Genomic DNA, 19368 nt, shown 5'->3' on the forward strand with positions numbered 1-19368 from the left:
ACATATGCTTCCAAATACATATAAATATATTCTTTTAAAAAGGTGATGTCTTAAGGGGCGCTTGGGTGGCTCAGTCAGTTAAACATCCAACTCTTGATTTCCACTCAGGTCATGATCTCAGGGTCGTGAGATCAATTCCCACCCAGGGCTCTGGGCTGAGGATGGAACCTGCTTAAGATTCTTCCTCTCTCCCTCTCCCGCTGCCCCTTCCCCATTCTCCTTCTCTTGCTGTCTAAAAAATTTTTTTTAATTTTTAAGAAAAGGTGATGTCTTAAAATACTCATAGTAATTGACTCTATGTGATACAATTTTTTCTTACTCTTTTTGCATTTTTTTATAATTATGAAAAAAGTAATAAAAGTTATTCTTTTTAATTGCATTACCTTATGTTGCCTGACTTATTCCACTGAACCCAAACTACAGTGTCCAAGACACAAGTTTATGGTGAAATTCCAGAATTTTCCTCTGGGTACAAAAGGAACCCAGTAAAAATGCTGTCATCCTCAGGGCTGACATATACACCATTCCAATCTTTTGAAACTTCCAACCAGACTTGGTCCCCTGCGCTTAATTTCAGGATGATGAGGAGAGAGGCCTGGTCTATTTCATGACCATAGAGCGTTTCTCGGGACTTGAAGCGCTTCTTATTCCAGGCCACCAGGCTGATGCGAGCAGGTCGGCCCCTCACAGTGACGTGATAGGAAAAAACATATGCCCCAGGAATACTACAGTTAAATTTGCCAGTGATGGGGCTGTAATTCCCTTGGTCATTATAGAGAACCTTGTCAAACTTGATCGGGATGTTGGGAGGAGGGAAAGGCTTGGATAAGGCAGCACTGAAAGCTGACCGCACGGCTCTGGCCACCTCCCCCTTAGAGCCTTTGAGGCCCCGAGAGCCCTTCTTGCCGATAGATCCCCGGACCCCTTTGCTCCCAAGCTCACCTTTTGGCCCCGCGGGTCCCACAGGACCAGGCGGACCCAACTCTCCCTTTTCTCCTTTAACCCCTGGATCCCCTGGGGCCCCAGGCAGGCCATCTAGGCCGCCTTTACCTTCTGTTCCAGTGTCTCCTTTGCTACCTTTTTCTCCTTTCAGACCGTCCTCACCTTTTTCCCCTTTTGCTCCCCTCTCCCCGGACGCTCCACAGTAGCCCTTATCCCCCATCTCGCCCTTCTCCCCCTTGGCCCCAGGCTCTCCGCTCGAGCCTGGTGAGCCCACAGCCCCCTGGTCTCCTTTATCTCCTTGGGTACCATTTGCACACGTGTCCCCCTTGGAGCCTTTTTGTCCTTTCAGTCCCGCTGGTCCAATGTTTCCTCTATCCCCTTTAGGACCAAGGCCACCTGAAACGGAAAATTAAAATAATGCGTAAGGATCACGTAGGCTATGAACAGAACACTCCCGTCACGGAGCTCACGGAGAAGAAACGAGACCGCGTGACTGGTACTGGAAACCTGGCTCTTGTCCCAGCCACGACTGTGCCATTCAGATCACACCGCTCTCTCACGCGGGGAAGAGTTAATGCCACCAAGAGGCCAGAACCTACATTTAGATCATATAGATCCAGTTCTATTTTCCTTCTACTTTTAAGACAATAAAGAGTTTAGAACTATAGTGGCCCATTATAGTCCATTACACTTAGCATTTTGGCCCCACCCAAGTAGTCTCCTAAGTCTCCATTATATCCCTCCAAACCCAAAATCTTCCCAGCAAAGAAACTGAAACCCACAAAGATTCAGGGATATTTTCCCCAAGGACAGCTAGACTGATGAAATGAGTTCAGATGCTTCTATCTAGTCTCCAAACTACCAGACCAGCACTTGCAATCAGTACACTGAATTATTAGATTAACAGCAATTTCATATTTCATCTCACCTCCTGATAACTTTAAGCACAAACAGGAAGGAAGCTAGGAGCTATGCTGTGCGTGGGACTGTACACGGTAGATACAGTTTATGCTCTACCTGGTTCTCCAGGCTTTCCGGGGTATCCTGGAACTCCGCTTGTCCCTGGGTCCCCACGTTCTCCCTTTAGTCCTGAAACGATACCAAGATTACCTTTCCTCCAACTATAGTAGCTATGATGTAAGTAACATCCATTTCCCAACCACGTCACATTCCACTGCTTCCCTTACCAAAAGGCATAAAGGGAAAACAACATGGAAAAATAACATATTGAGCATCATTAGAAATAATTTGTTCTGGGACGCCTGGGTGGCTCAGTTGGTTGGACGACTGCCTTCAGCTCAGGTCAGGATCCTAGAGTCCCGGGATCGAGTCCCACATCGGGCTCCCAGCTCCATGGGGAGTCTGCTTCTCTCTCTGACCTTCTCCTCGCTCATGCTCTCTCTCACTGTCTCTCTTTCAAATAAATAAATAAAATCTTAAAAAAAAAAAGAAATAATTTGTTCTAATCGATGGTAAACCATTTAAATGAGGACAGTGCCAATCTCTTCAAACAAACTCAGCTTTTCCACCCACCCCCCCACACACACACTTTTCCATACCTCTTGAAATCTCTATTAAACTCATGACATTTTGCCTTGTGTTATTTATGCATATGTTTCTGGTTTTCCTCTTACAAACTCTCAATGACACTGAAAATGTCCCCTTCTTTATATTCTCCACAATCCCTAAAAAGAGTGTCACCACCATATAAGTTTAAACACAGAGCACAACATTCTACAGTTAGCTAAAACTAATCACATCAAAAACCCTTCCAGGAAAGTAAATATAAATACAGATATAAAAATAAAGTCTTTGACGTAGAGCGTAAGTGAGAAACTAATTTTCATTTTGTTTGGAAAATGTTTCATACACACTTTGGACAAATCATAAAACTGTGAGAATTCATGTTCAAAAAGAAATCTAAAGATGCAGATTTTTAGGTATTTGCCAGAGTACCACAAAGTGGATTTTCATATTGGGTCTGGCTAAAGACCCATCCTGTTAGAGTATAGCTACACTAAATGTATTTTAATTATAAATAATCGTAGTAATAATAGCTAACTCTTATTGAGCATTTCCTTTTTACCAGGTAATGTTCCAAGCTCTTAACATGATTTTTTAAAATTTAATCCAGACTTCTAAATTCAAAATTAATTCTTATTTGATATTAATGCAGCCTCTTGTATAACAGGTAGGTTCATGTAACAGAGCACCTGTCATTAATTGGAATATTTTTCACTTACAAAAGTTTATAGTATCTCCAAGGTAGAACAGATTTTTTTATAGATTTTATTTATTTATTTGTCACAGAAAGAGAGACAGACAGACAGACAAACAGAGAGGGCACAAGCAGGGGGAGCAGCAGGCAGAGGAAGAAGCAAACTTCCCACTGAGTAAGGAGCCCGATGTGGTACTCAATCCCAGGACCTTGGGGGTCATGACCTGAGCCAAAGGCAGACACTTAATCAAACTGAGCCATCTAGGCATCCTGTGCAGATATTTTTATCACCACTTTTTATCACAGAAAAAAAAGAAACAACTATGAACGTTTACAAATTTGCATAGAGTCAGACATGTCTGCATATAACATTGGTTGGCATCAATTTGTCAACCATGTTATTTATGATAGAACTAACTTTTTTCATTTTATTTTTGCTAAAAAAAAGAACTTCAAAGTCAAATTACAAGTCATGAGAAGAGACTCCCCCAGATTTCACAAGACCAACAGAGAAATTTCACCATAAGCTGCTCAGTAGTTTTTTGAGTAGCTAACCTCCTCCCATTACCATTCCTCATAAAATTGACAATTTGGAAATTAACCCATAGGCCATCAGGAAACTGTCTGGGTTCCTTTGGAGAGAACCCAACTCTGAACAGAAGTGAGCGACCGGTTCTATTCCCCATCCTTGCTAATACTCATATGCCAACCATCACCGCACAGTTACTCCTGGTTCTCAAGTTCATTTAAGGAATTTAGCTTCTCACACTGGATATACTTAATCAGGTTGTGGCTAACCAGAATTGCAGTCATTCAACTCATTTATTTTTCTTTTTTTTTAAATTTATTTATTTGACAGAGAGAGATCACAAGTAGGCAGAGAAGCAGGCAGAGAGAGGTGGGGGGGAGGAAGCTGAGCAGAGAGCCGGATGCGGGGCTCGATCTTAAGACCCTGGGACCATGACCTGAGCCAAAGGCAGAGGCCCCAACCCACTGAGCCACCCAGGCGCCCCTCAACTCATTTATTTTTCTAACTTTCAATCTTAACCAAGAGTCCAAGCTAAGTCTGGAAGTAAAAGGAAAGTAAAGTTGCCACTTTATAGAGACTGACTGAATGAATTTCTACTTTTGATCTTTCATCAAAGCATATTCTTAAGAAACTTATCTTGTGGTACTTCCTTGTTTTTTCTTCTACTTCCAGAAGTCTAGCTTCCAAAATGTATGAATCACTGGGGTTTCATCACTCATCTTTATTTCACAGGGTTTTCTGCTAACATAATTCAGCCACAAAAGGATTAAATGTTTCTGAGAATGAAAATCGCGTAACTGACAAGTGTGAAGTACCTCTCTCACCTTAGCATCTTTTTTGAGTAATTACTTCACTGAATGTTCTACCAGAAACGAGTTAGACAGTTCCTGAGCCATGTGGAGGGTGATGTATAGATGATATTAGGTCTTTTGACATGTGACACGGAGGCTAAAACATTTAACTTGATGGATAGATGGTATTTCTACAGGCTGGCAGTATTCACTGAGGAATTTCTAAATGTCCCAGTGAATCTGTAACCTTCCCTCAACATCTTGAAGCACTTAGAGAACCACGGATTTCCCAGGGCAGGACACCCTTCTGGCTGATACATCTGCAGAATTAGAGAACTTCTGAACTGGAAAAGATCTATGAAAGCACACATAACCACAAATCTTCTTTGATAGTAAATAGGGTATAAATAAATATCCAGTCTATTCCCCTTGGTTTCCAGAGAAGGTAAAGTGACTGGTTCAAGGTCACTGATACAAGTTCGATGTCTTTCATTTTAATTCAGTGCTCTTCCCACCATAGGCATTCCCCAGATTTGAGTGAGCCAAAGGCTATTCTCCTTAGCAGAGATGCTACCCACCTAAACAGAATATTCTATAGGATTACCTACTCTATTTAGTTCTATCTAATACAAAATTAATTTGTCTCATAAGGAAAAGAACACTCAGTAGTAAGAAATGACACTCCCCTCAGAGACTATGTCTTGTGGCTCCCAGTCACTAGGTCAGCTATGTGGCCAATGAGAGATAGAAAAGATGTGTGAGAGCCTCTGTGTGTACAGGGGGTGGGGCGGGGAAATGGAGAGAAAGAGAGAAATGTTGCCAGGAAAGTGTAAAATTTTTCAGTGGGCTATTTAGAAAGTTAACATTTTTATATCAAATATAACTTACAACATGCTTTACCAAATTATTACATTTTTAAAAATGGTTTTACCTATGGGACATCTGGGTGGTTCAGCTGGGTAAAGGTTTGCCTTTGTCTCAGGTCATGATCTCAGGGTCCTGGGATCCTGCTCAAATGGCAGTCAGCTTCTCCCTCTCCCTCTGCCCCTCCCCCCTGCTCATGCTTTCTCTCTCTCTCTCAAATAAATAAATAAATGATCTTTTTAAAAAGTTATTCCACCTGAAAGAATATGGCATTTACTTAGCAAGTTGCTCTCCTGAAAAATGATGCAGAACACACCTTGAGTTTTGACATGAAATCAATATAATTACTTACCCTTCTCTCCTTTCTGGCCTTTTGGACCTTGGGGTCCGACAACTCCTGGTGGCCCTGGGATCCCCAAATCACCAGCCTCTCCCTTAAGACCTGGAAATGAGATTTAAAAACCATCACGATTTTTTTAAAAATCTCTTTTGAAATGCATTACTTCTAAAAAAAAAAAATTTTTTTTTAAGCAACCATTTTATTGAGACCAATGACTGTTAGTGTCCTAATAATAAAATATGGGTAACAATAAACTACTACATAACCCTCAGGACAATATTTTTGCCTGATTTGTAATTTTGTACTACCTGGATAGATAAATTGAGTCCATTAGTACTTGTCACTAGATTCGTGGCAGCAATCAAGTGATTCAGGAAAGCAGCACAATATCGAACAACAAGAACAAAATGATTATCTGGCTCTTCACCTGATGTGGACCACACTTTCAAATTGGAAGTAAAACCACAATACCTAGCACTTTTGGTTTTCCCATTAGCTCACTTTTGCAATTCTTCAGGATCTACTGCTGAGACTCCTACACACCAGCTCCTGCCAGCGTCAGCCCTCAACATCCCAGCATCCTTTCCCTCATAGAGCTGAGATAAACATTGAAAAACCACCACACAAATAAGTAGACGTTATCACACTGTAGTTAGTGATTGAAGGAAAATAGGAAGACCCTAGTATAGTACAGTAAATCTAATTTATGGGAGCAGAGGAGACATCCCTGAGAAAATGTCAATAAGCTAAGATCCACTGAATACATTAGGATTTTCTGAGGAAAAAGAAAAAAAAAAGTATTTCAGGAAAAACAAGGTGGAAAAGAACACGGAGTTTTTTAGAAACTGAAAGAATAGTGGAGTAGGTAGAGCTAATGATTGGATGAAGGAGGCTAAGAGGGAGGCAAGGGTGAGATGGTGCAGGGCTCAAACGTCACTGGGTGTCCTGTCTCGTCCAGGCAGTGCAGGTCCTGCCACTTACCTCGGCCACACAGGGACCCTGAATCTAGGATAACTACACTTCCTGCTCATGCAGACTTGTTCGAGCCTTCGGAATTCTCTCACAACCCCTGACTGGAGTCATTTATGGCCAGGTTCAACGAAATTGTACTATTCATCTTAACTTCCCCTTAATCTTCGTAACTAAGGCTGATGGAATGGAGAAAATTATATTCAACAGAATTTTTCTTTGAAAAAAACCACATTTGTTTGGAAGACAGTACTCGTAATAGAGGTTAAAGCCAAAGGCAAACTCAAATAACCAAAGGCGGTGATTAAGTTCTGTCTAGGAAAAAAAAGGAGAGCAGAGAGGAAAGGAGTGGAGAAGGAACAGGCAGGGTGGACAGAAGCAAGCAAGACGGCCAGTTGCAGTCCGCTGTGCAATGTCTCCCTTCCTCATGAGCCCCAAATACCCATTGTGGTTATACTATTCAAGGAAATGATAAAGGGCAGTGGCCAGGTTGCCACAGGGAGCACACAGAAACTGCATGGGAGGGCACAAGAGGCAGCGAGGCTCCCCCATCCATCCAGGTGACACATACATGTGGGCGAGATGGGTGTAAGTGCTAAAAGGCTAGACATAATGGGAAGAGCAGGGACTTGATGGTACACAAACCAAATCTGACTCCACATTCTGCATTTAGAGGCAGTATAACCTCCAAAATTACCTAAAACTCTTGGAAATGTGATTAAATCATCCATTGAAATGTAATAATACTTTTAACAGCTTGTATGAAGATTAGATATGGTAAAAAGTGTTTAACGGTTCTTGGCACATAGTAGGTAACTATAATTACAACTACTAAATGAGAGAAGTTGGAGATAAAATTTCATGTAGACTCTTACCTTTGCTAACTATTAGTTATATTTGTACACTTTAAGGCATTTTCATTCAGAAACTATAAAATTAGGCTTGTGACTTTTAAAGTCCACATTTAGTATCCACATTACAGTGGATAATGTAAATGTCATGTGTGCAGTGTGTTTGTGTGAGTGTATGTGTGTGTGTGTGTGTGTGTGGTCAAGAACTGAAAGATAATGAAGAAAAATTAAAATAGTTGTGTTTGTGTTGGCTCATTTTCATTTTCAAGCTTGATTAATGTCCCTCTTATGCTAGATTTCTAATTTTTTAACAAAATGGTATTTTTGAAACACTGGAAAAGCTAGAACAAATGTCTATGAATCTCAGAAGCAAGACCCTATGGGGCTGACTATTTCCCAAGATAAGAAAAGACTCCTACTACAACTACCTGGAAAAAGAAACACAGTTTTCTGAGCATTTATCCATCCCAGGTACCGCACTGAGCCTCTCTTGATGACCCCATGAAGTTGGTTTTATTCTTATCCCATTTTACTACTTTGAAAACTGAAACAGAGGTAATGAAGCTTCCCCAAGGCTGGACCGTGAGAGACAAGACATTCTGAGCTCCTAAACACTCTGTGCAGAACCAGTCAGACTCAAATATATGAGCACCCCAGGCAGGCAAAGTATTTGGCACATCTCCAAAATATTTGTCCTATGTATTTAAAGGAGAGGCTGAGCTCTGAGAACAGCCCAGCTAACCCACCACTGGGTAAAACCAAAGCTCCTACATGACAGACCCACAGCCTTAGAAGACAGTTCAGCAGCCAGCTGTGTTCGCTTGACCATGCCTTTGGAGGTCTTCCCCCCCCCCCCCCCTCCGTGCAGCTCACCAGCCAGAGATGATACTAAAGAGAAATTTGGGTAAATGTAATTTTCTCAGTATCATTGCATTTCCAATAATGTTTCCACAACCCAGAAATCTCCATGCCCTGACTACTGCCCAGCAACTGTACCCTTTCATTCCAGCTCTGCATGAATATTGATCACATTTCCCAAAAGGTTCCTGTTAGAAGACAAAATGAATGAAAAGCTTAATGAGAATGCACAATTCCTGATTTTATAACTTGACATTCTTCAGGCAAGACACAACAAATATGTCTATATGGTCTTTTTCCAGGGGATAGCAAATTTGAAATTGACATTTTGATCTCAGTTTTACCTGATTTCTCTGCTATAAGACATGTCAAAGCTGAAATGTATTACAGTAAAATCCAGCATGTGCATCATGTGTATATTAAAGGTATCTGGAATTTTGAAACATGTTACCATGGTCTTCAATGGAGAAAACTGTGGGACAAGGATACAGTGCTGCCTGGGAATTTCAAAGAAGAGCAAACTGAATCCTGCTCCTTATTCTCCACCTCACAGACATGCCATTTCTAATCTGAACTACAAAAAGCACTCCAGAAACCCATCAGGCAAGCACACACTCTAACCAGACAGCAGAATTTTCACATACCCTTTTTACATCAGCCATTAATGAAAAGACTACACCGGAAACATGTAATTTGAAGAACCACATAGCAGTGCTGGGTTTGGGAGCCCAGTTTCTGCTCTAACCAGCACTGTCCAATAGAACTTTCTGCAATGATAGAAATTTGGGTATCTGTCCAGCACAATACAGCAGTCATTGACCCATGCGGCTACTAAGCATTTGTAATGTGGCTAGTACGACTGAGGAACTGAATATTTAGTATTAATCTTTATGTTTATTTTTATTCATAGCCGCACATGTGGCTTCCGGGCAGCACAGCGCCCATTTGCATTTGTTCCCATGTTACTCCTAGGCCTGTCACCATTCGCAGGACAACATAGAAACCCTCCTGGCAATTCTGCCCCCAATCCACCTCTCAACTCCAAGGATACCCAGGTAACAAATACCGCTTTGGGTATGTTCAATTACCTGGTTTTCCAGTCTGTCCGGGTTCTCCTTTTGGCCCTGGTACAAATGAACAACAATCACAGCAGTTCAAAAAGATATCAGCCGTGTCTAGAGTGAAGTTTTCGAAGGGGAAGAGAGTGGCAGCATCGAAGGCAGACTCTGGGGCTGAGGGGCTTGGGGCCGCTTCTGTCAGTTCAGCAGCTTCCATGAAAGGAACTTCCTTTTCTTCTGGAGCTGGGCCACTGGACGGCTTGAGACCCTTCAGCATCTCTTTTCCCTCAGATTTCTTCGTAAATTTAGTATGTGGTGTGGTCTTTGCTACTGTGTCCATACCAGCAATCGCCAAAATAATTAAAATGGCACAAAGCCAAGAAAACATCCACATATTTGAGGCTGGAAAAAAAGATATAATGGCAATATATATACCTATTACATGAGATCCCAATGTAATTAAGAAGTGATATAAATATATAAGAAGGAAATATAGGTTCATATATGAACTATAAGAATAAACAGTATGATAATATTGAACAATATTTTAATGTATTTTAATGCAAATATATGCTTGAATCACAACAGGATATTTTATTTACTTAAAGTATTCATTATAAGGAACATTTTGTTTCAATTCTCTTTTCTGGTACTTTTCCTAGTGTTACATGTTCTAAAATATTGTTCTCAATCATTCAAATTATCTTGCCAACTAGCAAACATGATCTATAATAAATGCAACATGACTTAATAGCTTATACACCCTGTGGAAAACAAATATGTATAATTTCCTGACTGACCTCACTCAGATTTATAGGAATCAAATACATTTGTATTAGAAGGAGATGAAAAATATTGAGCTGAGTAGTTTATTCCAGCAAACTCAATTATTTTGAGAAAAATACTGGAGAAAGAGTCCTTAAATCTACTAGGGCTAATGGTCCTGTTGTGAGAGCAATTTTTTAGAATCTATTGTAATAAATGGAGGGAGAGAGGGAATAAAAAATCATAAACGTGAATATATGCTATGTCCTTAGATTCTTCACATGTCATTTAACTCTCCAGTTCTTTGCTTTATAATTTGAGGAGTTTTTCTGAAAAGTCACATCTATCCTTGTATTATTTTAATGGGGCAAAGAGTGACTATTCTTATTAAGGCTTTTATTAAACAGAGTGATATGACATAAAGTTTCCAATGAAGTAAAATTGTGAAGTTCTTAGTGGTGTGATGCCCAGCAACTCACAACAGTCCAGAGCCTGCTAACAGATGGCCAGGATTAGAAATACATGCTTTCTGGAGCGCCTGGGTGGCTCAGTGGGTTAAAGCCTCTGCCTTTGGCTTCGGTCATGATCCCAGGGTCCTGGGATCGAGCCTTGCATCAGGCTCTCTCTGCTCAGCAGGGAGCCTGCTTCCTCCTCCCTCTCTGCCTGCCTCTCTGCCTACTTATAACCTCTGTCAGTCAAATGAATAAATAAAATCTTAAAAAAAAAAAAAGAAATACATGCTTTCTGGTTGGAAAAAGGAGGAGTATGAGGATAAAGAGAATGGAAATAAGGACAGTGATAACATCTAGTATTTATAAAGTTCGTACTGTGAGTAGGTGCCTTATATTCATCAATCCAATCAGTTCTCAAAACAGCTCTGCCATGTAGAAGACACACCACTGATCACCTTCATGGATAAGGACACAGGGACCAAGAGGTTAAATGCCTCACTCAAGATCACACAATCAGGAAGTTGTGAATTCAGAACTGAAATCCAGGTCTGTTTAACTTCAAAGCCTCAACCCTTTCCCACAAATCACGTGGCATTTGTAAAGATGAGATTTAAGAACAATAAATCCAAGCATAGAATCAATGGGAGAGCTAGAAAGGAGACAGAATAATTCAGAACAGATGAGAATGGACAATGATAGGATGCTACATTTCTAAAATCTTACAAAAACCCAAATAAGTTAACTTTCCTTCATGTGGTCTTTGCTACCATATTCATCTACTCAAACAGTATTTACTGAATATCAACAAAGTCACAAGCACTGAGAAAGCAAACATAAGCCATAGTCTCTGTCCTCAGGAAGTGTACAGTCTACCAGGAAAGATGAAAAACAACAAAAGCAGAAAGGGAAGTATGAAGGGCAAATGATCAAACTGCATTTCCCCAAATATAGATCCCACGCCCCTTTCTTCCCCCGGACCCTGCAAGAGTCAGCATATAAACCACGGTTGCCAAGCATCTCTAAAAGAAAAAGAAAGAAAGAAAGAAAGAAAGAAAGAAAGAAAGAAAGAACGAACGAACCACTTTCTTAGAGCAATCTCAAAATCTCCAAAGAGAATAAAGACCTAAATGTCATACCTGAAACCATAAAAATCCTAGAGGAGAACACAGGTAGCAATTTTTTTGACGCTGGCCACAGCAACTTCTTTCTAATATGCCTCTTGAGGCAAGGGAAACAAAAGCAAAAATAAACTATTAAGACTACATCAAAATAAAAAGCTTCTGCCTGGTAAAGGAAACAATCAACAAAACTAAAAGGCAACCTACAGAATGGGAGAAGATATTTGCATAATGACATATTTGACAAAGCATTAGTATACAAAATATACAGTACACACCCATAAAAAAAAAAAACAAATAATCTAGTTAAAAATGGGCAGAAGGCTAGAATAGACATTTTTCCAAAGAAAGCATACAGATAGCCAACAGACCAAAGATGTTCAATATCACTCATCATCAAGGAAATGCAAATCAAAACTACAAGTTACAACATCACACCTGTCAGAATGGCTAAAATTAACAACACAAGAAACAGCAAGTGCTGGCAAGGATGTGGAGAAAAGGAAACACTCTTGCACTGTTGGTGGCAATGCAAACTGGTACAGACACTCTGGAGAACCGAATGGAGGTTCCCCAAAAAGTTAAGAATGGAACTACCCTAGGATCCAGCAACTGCACTACTAGGTATTTACCCAAAGGATATAAAAATACCAATTCAAAAGCATACATGCACTCCAATGTTTATTGCAGTATTACCCACAATAGACATATTATGGAAATAGCCCAAGTGTCCACTGATAGATGAATGGGTAAAGAAGATGTGAGATAGATGATTGATAGATAGATAGATGGATGAATGATAGACATAATGGAATATTATTCACTCATAAAAAAGAATGAAATCTTGCCATTTGTAACAACATGGATGGAGGTAAAGAGTATTATGCTAAACAAATTAAGCTAGTCAGAGAAAGACAAATACCATATGATTTCACTCATGTCAAATTTAAGAAACAAAACAAATGAGCAAAGGGGGAAAAAGAGAGAGAGAGACCAAGAAAGAGATTCTTAACTATAGAGAACAAACTGCTGGTTACCAGAGGGGAGGTGGGTGGCAGATGGGTGAAATAGGTGGTGGGGATTAAGGAGTGCACTTGTGATGAGCACTGGGTGTTGCATGAAGTGAATCACTGTATTGTACACCTGAAGCTAATATACTGGATGTTAACTTACTGGAATTTAAACGAAAGTTTAAAAACTTAGGTACAGAGAAGTTAAGTAGCTTGCCCAAGATCACAGTGTTGATAAGCAATAGAGCTAGGATTAAAATCTAGGCCCATTTGACTCTAAAATCAACCCACATAACTTTCAGTGTGCCATGCTGCCTGGGGATTAATGTGTGATCATTGAGACTGCAGAAGGAAGTAAGTCAAACCATCATGGAGCTCAGCTCTAGTCCCTTCAGTTGAAGAAAGTGGCTTCCCACAGAGAAGAAACAGGAACTTAATGGGAGACATGAAAAAAGAGGTATTAGAAGTCTGGTTCTGGCAGTGGAATGTATCACTGTGGAGCAAACAAAGTTACAGAGGGAAACAAAGCACATCCAAACGGAAACCAAAGAGCTACAGAAAAAAATGAGCAGAGCAACTAATATAAGGAAGGTGCTCGGTGTCCCTATTTGGGAGTGTGAATTGTCCTCATACATGTTTTCCTTGCATTGTGGCTTCCTGCTTCCCAGTTTAAATATAGATGTTAAAGGATAATATAGTTGGTGCTTTAAGACTATGATGAAGCTTCCCAGGAATCAGAGATGAGGAAAAACATAAAACCCTTTGAAAAACAGCAACGCAAGAGTCGATAACAAGCTGACGGTGCATATATATAATATCTTTTTAATTGGAATTTTTTCATGTTTATGCAAAAACATAAAAACCTAACCAAAGGAAACTTCCACAGTGAGTTAAGCAAGTAAGGACTTCAGACCAAATTTTAAGTCACTAAAACAATAAAACATAGCTCAAATGCAAAGTCTGACTTTAATGGAGGCATAAATCTTAACAGATGGATAAGAAGTAAGATTTAAAAGGAGGTTGAAGTCCCCAGTAAACACAAAGACAGTAGGCCTTTTTACTCATCCTGAAGACCGCCTGGGCTATCAGCATTTCAAGAGCAGGAAGTTGGGTTTCTCTCTCTCTCTTTTTCTGTGTTTTCCATGCCTAGCATAATGTTTGCAAATAATATGTATCCCGTAAATCTCTGTTGAACCAAAATGCAGTAAATGTAGTAAATTGCATTGTATTCTCCAATTTTCTACTCCTCCCCATATTCACACTCTTTGATACATGGAGTTTGCATCATCTGCCACAAAAGAAACGAGGTCTATACTCCAAACTCTTGACTTTGAGTTCAGTTATGATAGGACTTTAGCCTGTAGAATGAGGTGGAAGTGACAGGGTGCCATTTCCAAGACTAGGTGTCAAGAAACGTTATGTGTTTCTGCTTGCTCTCTTGCACTTTTTGGTCATTTCCATGAGAAGGATGTACATGGCCAAGCTTGCTAGCCACAGAGAAGGATGAGAGACATATGGAGCAGAGCCACTCCAGGTAAGTTGCCCTAGCCAAGCACAATCTGGTTAACAGCCCCCATCTGATCCATAAAGACATTATGAGCCCAGGTGAGACAAACTGAGGTCAATCTAGATAACACAGTCCTCACGAATCCCACAGATACATAACAGTTATCCATTGTTGTGCAACTAACTACCTCAGACTCAGTGGCTGAAAATAAACATTTTATCAGAGCTCATAGTTTCGTGGGTCAGGACTGTGGGCCTGGATCGGCTAGGTGATTCTTCTGCTCCATAAGACATCAACTTAGGATCACGTAGCAATGCTCAGCTAGTGCATGGGCTAGTCTGGAAAGGCTTCACTGCCAAGTCCAATGCCTTGATAGAAATGGGACAAAAACTGGGCTCTCCAACCACCTAGTCTCTCTAGCATGCCAATCTCAAGATTGTCAAGTTTCTTCAGTCATGCCTTAGAGCTTCCAAAAAGAGTATTCCAAGAACACGGAAGTGGTCAATCCATTTAGACTATACCTGAGAAGGGCACAACACCACTACTGTTAAGTTCTATTAGTCACAGCAGGCACAGAGGCCAGCCAGACTCAAAAGGAAGGGCCACAGACTCTCATTCTCAATGGGAGGAGTTTCAAAACAGTCTCTGGTCATCTTGAATCCACCACAGACACTCAAACTGTAATTTGTAAGCCATGGAGTTTTGACAAGGTTGGCAGCAAAAGCTAACTAATACCAACAGTTCCAGCCTCTGGCTTAAAACCATATTTGCTGTCATTGAGACAAACTGACTCAGCAGGCTCCAGGCACACCATTTTATCTTTACCCAGCAGCAGACCTCTCGTGTGCTCCTCCTTCCCATCCATCAGCCCCCACAGTCCTGGAAGTTGCACCCATTCCCAATTCCTGAACAGAAGCTGGGCCAACCCTTGTTGAGTTGCTCTCAGAAGGAATTGTGAAGATGCTCAACCGTGAATGCCCCTTCTAACCTTGAGATTCTATGATGTGATTTGATAACAGTAGATATTACATCAGTAAGTAAAAATTTGCTCATAGCATAAAATTTCACTCGAAATATGGGCAACATTACATTTCTTTTACTGATATGCCTTTGTCTCTCATTGAGATAATGCCCATGCTTGAGAGGACATTCTTAGATGATCTGTTAGTTTTTTTCTCAGTAAAGTTCTTTTCTCAGTATTTACACTGACTTAAGAGTCTACATTTGTAAAATGACTTGGCAGTTTAATATTGAGGCTAGCGCCATGGATTACCAAAAAATGTAATAACTGACTAGCAAGTACTATACTATAAGAACTAAAAGCCACTGGCTTTGTAGACAGTCAGCCGTAAGGTTCAGCTCTTCTACTTACTAGTTGTTTCATTTGGAGCAGGTTACTGTACGTCTCTAAGTCTTGGTTCCTCGGTTCCAAAAGGGAGGTAATAGTAGCTTCATTTTGTGTGGTTGTGAAACTTAATGAGATAATGCATGAATAGGTCTTAACACAGTGCCCTTAGCAACTGTGAGCTATTATTTTTAGTGAGGATAAGAACTCGTGAATTTAACTAGCCAGAAATAGTATTTCAAAGCCGTGACAAGTATCTCCTAGTCTCATATTATGTCAGTGGCCTTTGGCCCCCTTTCCATCTCCTTTTATGTACTCCTCTCTATCTCAAGGACTCAAAGCCTAAAAATTACTTTTCCCAGAATCTCTGTCATCAGGGTTCCAGTTCCGCTTCTGCCAGCGAGAGACACTTGCATAGGACAAGAAGACAAAAAAATAGCAGAAGGCATTATTTTCGGCTGGCTGCAGCTGGAATGCATGGACTTGAGCAGAACTAAAACACACCAACATCATTTCCTGTCTTGGTTCTGTGGGTGGCTGTGACCACTGGCAGCAGTTTTCTTCAGTTTTTGCCATGGGCATCAATAGCAAAGTCCCAATACTCTGAAAGCTAGAGGCAAACCTGGCAGCTAGTAGCAGCCCTGTGCCCCTCCCAACCAGCCCCCACCCCCGTTTCAATGACTGCATTAGTGCCCAGTTACCTATATTAAATCCCAGATTTAACTCTCTACTTAATCCTGAATCCTGTATTACTCTTCTTCTCCATTTACTTTATCTCTACTTCCTTTATTATAAACTCCCAGCCTGTCTTAGCCTATCTCATATTCAATTCTATATTCTCTTTTCTCTTACCCCAACCACTCCTGGCCACCCATAACCTCTTAATCTGTTACATCCCCAAAAGTTTTGTCAAAAGATCCTCCCACAGGGCCACCTGGGAGGCTCAGTGGGCTAAGCGTCTCCCTCTTGATTTTGCCTCACATCTCAGGATCATGAGATGGAGCCCTGCATAAGGCTCCATGCTCAGTGGGGAGTCTGCTTGAGATTCTCTCTCTCCCTCTGCCCTCCCACCTTAAATTAAAAAATGAAGTCTTTTTTAAAAAGATCTTCCCACAATCTTCTGGGCCTACAAATATATAATCCCCACCAATGCTGTCTTTCAGATGCATTTTTGAATGCTGATTGAAGTATAAATGTAAAGACTTTGAAATAATCTGAGGCACATGGATATGTGTGGATCAGTTGTCAGGTGACAAAATGATGATCTTTTCTGACTTTATACAGAGCAACCTTCCCCCTCTGACCCCTATATAGTTACATAAGATTCTAAGATGGATCTTTATGCATATAGCATTCTTTTCCTACCTTAAGTTACTTTTAATTTCTCACATTTCATTATGGCTGATATTCCATGCTGTGCTCCTTCCCATACCCAAGCTTTACATTATTCTTTCCTTCTTTACATCAACAAAAGTTTATTAAATACCTACTCTGAGTCAGGCATCGTATTACACGCAGGAGTTAGAGCAAAAAATATCTGCTGTCATAGAGCTTACATTCTAACGGCAGTGACAAATACCAGACGGTAAAAACGATCAATATTTCAGACTGTAATAAGCACGATGGAGGAAACAAATAGGGGTATTTGATAAAGAGTGACAAAGAAAAATGGTTTCAGACAGGTTCTTAGAGAAAGCCTATGGGAGGAAGTAGCACTTAAGCTGATAGGAAGGCCTGAGGAAAGAGCACTGACGAATCAGAGGGAGTTCACCACAGGAGGAGCAAGAAGGGCTTTCCAAGCAGCAGGAGCCCCATGTGCCCCATCACAGAGAGAGCGGGAAGGCCCAGCCTCTGCATGTCTGGGGAGAGAGAGAGAGAGAGCCTGGCATGGTTCTCCTGGAACACATGGAGTAGCTGCTATAATCCATAAGGATTTGGGCTTTGCCCCGCAGGCTGTAAGACATCACTGAATGTTCAAGCAGGGGAGAGACCCGGCTGCTGTGTGGAGGGTGGTTGCAGACGAGACAAAACAGGAAGCAGTAAAAGCAGTGGGAGTCAGGGTAGTCCAGGTAGTAAGAGACAGGGAGGCTCACACATTTGTTGCCATTATTTTATAAATTAAAAGATCAAGCCACTCTGGAAAATAATCATTATTGTATTTAATATCTGTCTGAAAAGTGAGTTTGTAACTTAATTAAATTGGAACTTAACTTTACAGTTTGAGTCTAGATGGGTCCTGAGAATTGTGGTGTTAATATAGATCACCTCGAGAAAATGAAGATGAGAGAGCAAAGTAGGAGTCTACATGTGGGAAAATTCTTGATGACTATGATTAATAATTATTTTCCCTTAGGAATATGAGATGAGGTTTAGTCATTGATCAAGGTTTAAGTTCAAAATACACAATGAATCAGAGATAATTTTGCACTAGGCAGTGCAACCTAGACACACAAATGTTTGCCTAGAAATGATGCTCATTAACTTTTGTCTCCCTAAGACCAGAGTTAATGAATCCCTAGCTTCTCTGAGTGGATTTTAGGAGTAAAGGGAGTTCTTAGCCCCAGCTGCTGATAGAACAGCTTGAGTGGGACAAACTGGGTTGGGCTGAGAGGCTTCCCTGCGCTCAGGGAGGGAAGGAAAAGAGACAGGGTTGTAAGACGTCTGAGCTCTGGTCAAAACACAGGGATGACTCTGCGCTTGTTCTACGGGGATGTCGGTCTCCCCCGTAACTTTCCCGCGTCAGAAATAAGGGAAAGCGGAATGGAGAGTTAGAGGCAGCAGCTGCAAGGGATCACTACCGTCACACCCACTTCCTGCCAGGTAGCCCTCAGGACGAAAGTCCAACTACAGGAGGAAAAGGAAAATGGGGAAGGACAGTTGCCACCGCGACCTCCTTCTTTCCTGCAGAGCTACATCCATCCACTGATCCATCCTACCCCCCTTTCTTTCCTAACGTGCCTAGTGTTGAGCTCTCGACACTAGGCCACCTCTAGAGAGAATTTCCAATCCGTTCTTTTCCTTCCGCCCCGTTCTTCCAGCGAATTCAGACGAGCCTTCTAAAGCCCAGATTTTCAATTCCTTCGCAAATGTAATGCCATCAAAGGGAAGAAGGAGAAATTTTATAACCGCAGATTATTTCTCACTTGACTGTTTAAGGGCAATTCCAGAGTGATTGTAATCAGCTCTGATAAGCTTTGCTCATCCCTTTGTATTGATAGATGCGGCAAAAGCACCATAATTTCTATAATCCAGTGGGAGACTACTTCTCCCAGAGTGTCTAAATAAGTGAACCCATTGCGATTTTATTAAAGACATTGAATATCATACGACATCCCACCAAGTTACGTGTTTCTTGTATTTAACAAGGGTGCAGTAAAATAGAAACGTTCTCAGCATTTTTCTGTTCGATAAAAGGGATTGGCTTTGGCTCAGAATCTAATTCTTAAAAAAGAAGAAGAAGAAGAAGTCCAGCAGCAAACATACTTTTTTTTTTCCTCAGTGCATGTCACCACTTTCTCAGTTACTCCTCTTTTCCTCCCACCCTGTCTTAAATCAAGGCGGTATGACAGGAAGCAGAATGTTCCAAATGGCAAGTGAAGACGGTGGCCCAGGATGGGGCGGGGAAAAACGACATGCACTCTGCAGAGCTGGGAGGAATCAAAACAGGGCAGGGCAAAGTCATAATTCAGGTGGAAAAGCGAACTCCCCCAACATGGGTGAGGAGACAGGTTAAAAATATACATTAAATGGA

At 41.0% G+C, this 19368-nt stretch overlaps 1 protein-coding gene across 1 annotated transcript; it reads right to left on the reverse strand.

The window, feature by feature from the left end:
• Positions 1-439: 439 nt before the first annotated feature.
• Positions 440-9814, reverse strand: OTOL1 (otolin 1). Its single transcript, XM_059388068.1, has 4 exons — positions 9451-9814; positions 5697-5786; positions 1960-2031; positions 440-1338 (listed from the first exon to the last, which is right to left on the reverse strand). The coding sequence occupies exons 1-4, from the start codon at positions 9812-9814 to the stop codon at positions 440-442; spliced, it is 1425 nt and encodes a 474-aa protein (XP_059244051.1).
• Between the last annotated feature and the right edge of the window lie 9554 nt (positions 9815-19368).

This window comes from Mustela nigripes, chromosome 2 (assembly GCF_022355385.1).
Source record: "Mustela nigripes isolate SB6536 chromosome 2, MUSNIG.SB6536, whole genome shotgun sequence".
NCBI classification, from domain to species: domain Eukaryota; kingdom Metazoa; phylum Chordata; class Mammalia; order Carnivora; family Mustelidae; genus Mustela; species Mustela nigripes.

Excerpts from the sequence above, each read along its gene's own strand:
- OTOL1 (XM_059388068.1), bottom strand. The coding sequence starts at position 9,814 with ATGTGGATGTTTTCTTGGCTTTGTGCCATTTTAATTATTTTGGCGATT. Across the intron at positions 5,787-9,450 it reads CGGACAGACTGGAAAACCAG|GTCTTAAGGGAGAGGCTGGT; the intron begins GTAATTGAACAT and ends TCTCATTTCCAG. Across the intron at positions 1,339-1,959 it reads CGGAAAGCCTGGAGAACCAG|GTGGCCTTGGTCCTAAAGGG; the intron begins GTAGAGCATAAA and ends TTTCCGTTTCAG.